This window comes from Octopus sinensis, unplaced genomic scaffold (genome assembly GCF_006345805.1).
Source record: "Octopus sinensis unplaced genomic scaffold, ASM634580v1 Contig10850, whole genome shotgun sequence".
Classification (NCBI taxonomy): domain Eukaryota; kingdom Metazoa; phylum Mollusca; class Cephalopoda; order Octopoda; family Octopodidae; genus Octopus; species Octopus sinensis.
Genome location: NW_021832227.1, coordinates 24351 through 25485, shown reverse-complemented (window position 1 = coordinate 25485; position 1135 = coordinate 24351). Strand labels below are relative to the sequence as shown.

Sequence of the window (1135 nt, the reverse complement as noted above, 5' to 3'; positions counted from 1 at the left end):
TCATTCTTCATCAGGAACAAAAAACCACAGATACAAATCGTCATCAACGTACCCCATCTTTTTAAACAGCAATTTAAAAATTTTTCGAAGATAATTATAATCAGGTTTCTTCTCAAAATCCAAACTCCGACAATACTTGAAATACAACACAAACTCGTTAGGAAATCCACGACAAAGACTCTCAATGCTCGTAGAAACCTTCATTTCCCCAATTTTCCTGTACTTTTCCTTCTTATTTGAAGCCTGTAAACCCTGCCATGGAAGGTTCCCTCTCAGGAAATATAGCAACATGTATCCCAGGGACTCCATATCATCCCTTCTGCTCTGCTCAATACCCATATGAGTATTAGAACTGGCATATCTCGCAGTTCCCGTCAGACTTTTATCATCTCTGTAAGGAATATGGACTCCTGTCGTCGAACTTTTGTATTTTTTAGCCAATCCAAAGTCAATGAGGTACAATCTGTGACACAACCGACCGGTCCCGATCAGAAAATTGTCAGGTTTCACATCTCTGTGGATAAAACAACGTGAATGGAGAAGTTCCAGTCTGTCTATGATTTGCAAAGCCAGCATAAGGACAGTCTTGAGGTTGAATTTTCGTTTGCATTTGTCGAATAGTTTTTCCAGTGAGGGACCCAGGAGCTCAATAACAAGACTATTGTAGTCATTCTCCTCGATATAGTCCTTCATGGCAGGAATTCCTGCGTAGGACTGGAGGATTCGGTATACTTTGCTCTCAAAACACAACTGGAGATGTTTGGATTGAGATTTCTCCATTTTTATGGCTACTTTTTCTCCGGTGGTAATGTCATAGGCGGAATATATTTTTCCGAAAGATCCACTGCCTACTTTTTGGATTAGTCTGTATCTGTTAGCCACGATGTATTCAGTTTTTAGTTTTTCATCATGATTAGAGATCATTAAACTCGTGGTAACACAAAATAAAAAGGTCAACAAAACATAAATTGTAATAGTATATTATTAACTAATAGTTTTTCTTAAATAAATATATTTAACATTATTTTATTATGATATTAAAGTCAAATATTTTTTTCTTGTTGGAATAAATTATCACGGTCTTTACTATGATACCTCTCTATATTTCCACGAAAAAAAAACCAAATACACTCAA

The 1135-nt window shown here is 36.1% G+C and overlaps 1 protein-coding gene across 1 annotated transcript; it reads right to left on the bottom strand.

Moving 5' to 3' along the window:
- LOC115228634 (casein kinase I-like) lies at positions 1-924 on the bottom strand. The gene has a single exon (XM_029799179.1). It carries the CDS (start codon positions 922-924, stop codon positions 1-3), a length of 924 nt encoding a protein of 307 aa, XP_029655039.1.
- Positions 925-1135: the final 211 nt, after the last annotated feature.

What these genes read in the sequence shown, in the direction of transcription:
- LOC115228634 (XM_029799179.1), bottom strand. Translation starts at nt 924, where the DNA reads ATGATCTCTAATCATGATGAAAAACTAAAAACTGAATACATCGTGGCT.